The sequence below is a fragment of the Neolamprologus brichardi genome, chromosome 22, assembly GCF_056152115.1.
Source record: "Neolamprologus brichardi isolate AB-2024 chromosome 22, ASM5615211v1, whole genome shotgun sequence".
NCBI classification, from domain to species: domain Eukaryota; kingdom Metazoa; phylum Chordata; class Actinopteri; order Cichliformes; family Cichlidae; genus Neolamprologus; species Neolamprologus brichardi.
In genome coordinates this window covers 1755379-1756521 of record NC_142124.1, presented here as the reverse complement: position 1 = coordinate 1756521, position 1143 = coordinate 1755379, and the positions used below count along the sequence as shown (strand labels likewise).

Sequence of the window (1143 nt, the reverse complement as noted above, 5' to 3'; positions counted from 1 at the left end):
TTTAAAAAAGGGTTCATGAATTTCTAACTTTTATAACTAAAACTACTCTACAGGCTCCACTAATAATGAATTAAAAAAAACAATTTTTTCATGTCATACATACATTTCCTTTTGAGCTGCTTCTGTCCATAATACACAAACTTGCTCAGCCAATCGATGCACTCCTCCTCCAGGTATCCCTTGGTGTACTCTTTCAGCACCTGGACGCCGTCCCACTTCCTCTTGGTGGGTTCTGCCTCGGGAGTCGGAGCGACCCAGACTCCGTTTTTATCATCGAAGGACAGGAAGTCGTCTCCATCGTAGCTGTACATGTGCACGCCTCGGACAAACCTGAGCGTGCTGTTAGGCTGAGTTTCACCCTCACAGCCCACCATCCTCTGAAGAACGTGGAGGTCTGGAAGCAGGAGGGTGAAATAAATAAATAATGTTTAAATAAACATCAGAGGAGAAAATATGAACATAAATCAAATCATTAAAACCTTTTTAATTTAAACCAGTAAGCAGGAACAATTTGTTCCTGAGTTGAGGAACTTCAAGCTCAAACATTCCTCTACAGACAGTTTAGTTCATTTCATGCTTCGTTATTGATCATTCAGATTTCATGGATTTTACCTGAGTGATTAAATCATTAAAACAGCAAAGACTTACTGGCTGAGTCATTCTGCCTCATTCGCTCCATCAGGATGCCGATGTTGACCTTGAACCACTGCTGCTTGCTCTTGCGGGACTGTGTGCCTCTTTCCCAGTAATCAGCAGGTAAACGCTCTCTCATCCACTCCTGTCTGGGAACTGTTGCCTGATGCTCGCTGTCAAAGTAGTCGATCATCTTGTCGTCCAGCAAACCCATGGCTGTGAACTGGTGGATGCCCGGGAGGCCGACAGGTTTGGAGAGCGCCGTGTAGATGTAGGTGAGGGAGTGAGTGTCTGAAAGTCACACAGGAGGAAATGTTTTTATCCCACACAATTTCCTTCTCTCACCCCAACCAATCACAGCAGATGGCCCCGCCCCTCCCTGAGCCTGGTTCTGCTGGAGGTTTCTTCCTGTTAAAAGGGAGTTTTTCCTTCCCACTGTCGCCAAAGTGCTGCTCATAGGGGGTCATATGATTGTTGTGTTTTTCTCTGTATCTACTGTACAATATAAAG

At 44.9% G+C, this 1143-nt stretch overlaps 1 protein-coding gene across 1 annotated transcript; it reads right to left on the bottom strand.

The window, feature by feature from the left end:
* Nucleotides 1-916, bottom strand: LOC102785572 (major histocompatibility complex class I-related protein 1-like). The gene is made up of 2 exons (XM_006809125.3): nt 649-916; nt 1-394 (listed from the first exon to the last, which is right to left on the bottom strand). The coding sequence occupies exons 1-2, from the start codon at nt 845-847 to the stop codon at nt 60-62; spliced, it is 534 nt and encodes a 177-aa protein (XP_006809188.3). The 5' UTR covers nt 848-916; the 3' UTR covers nt 1-59.
* Nucleotides 917-1143: the final 227 nt, after the last annotated feature.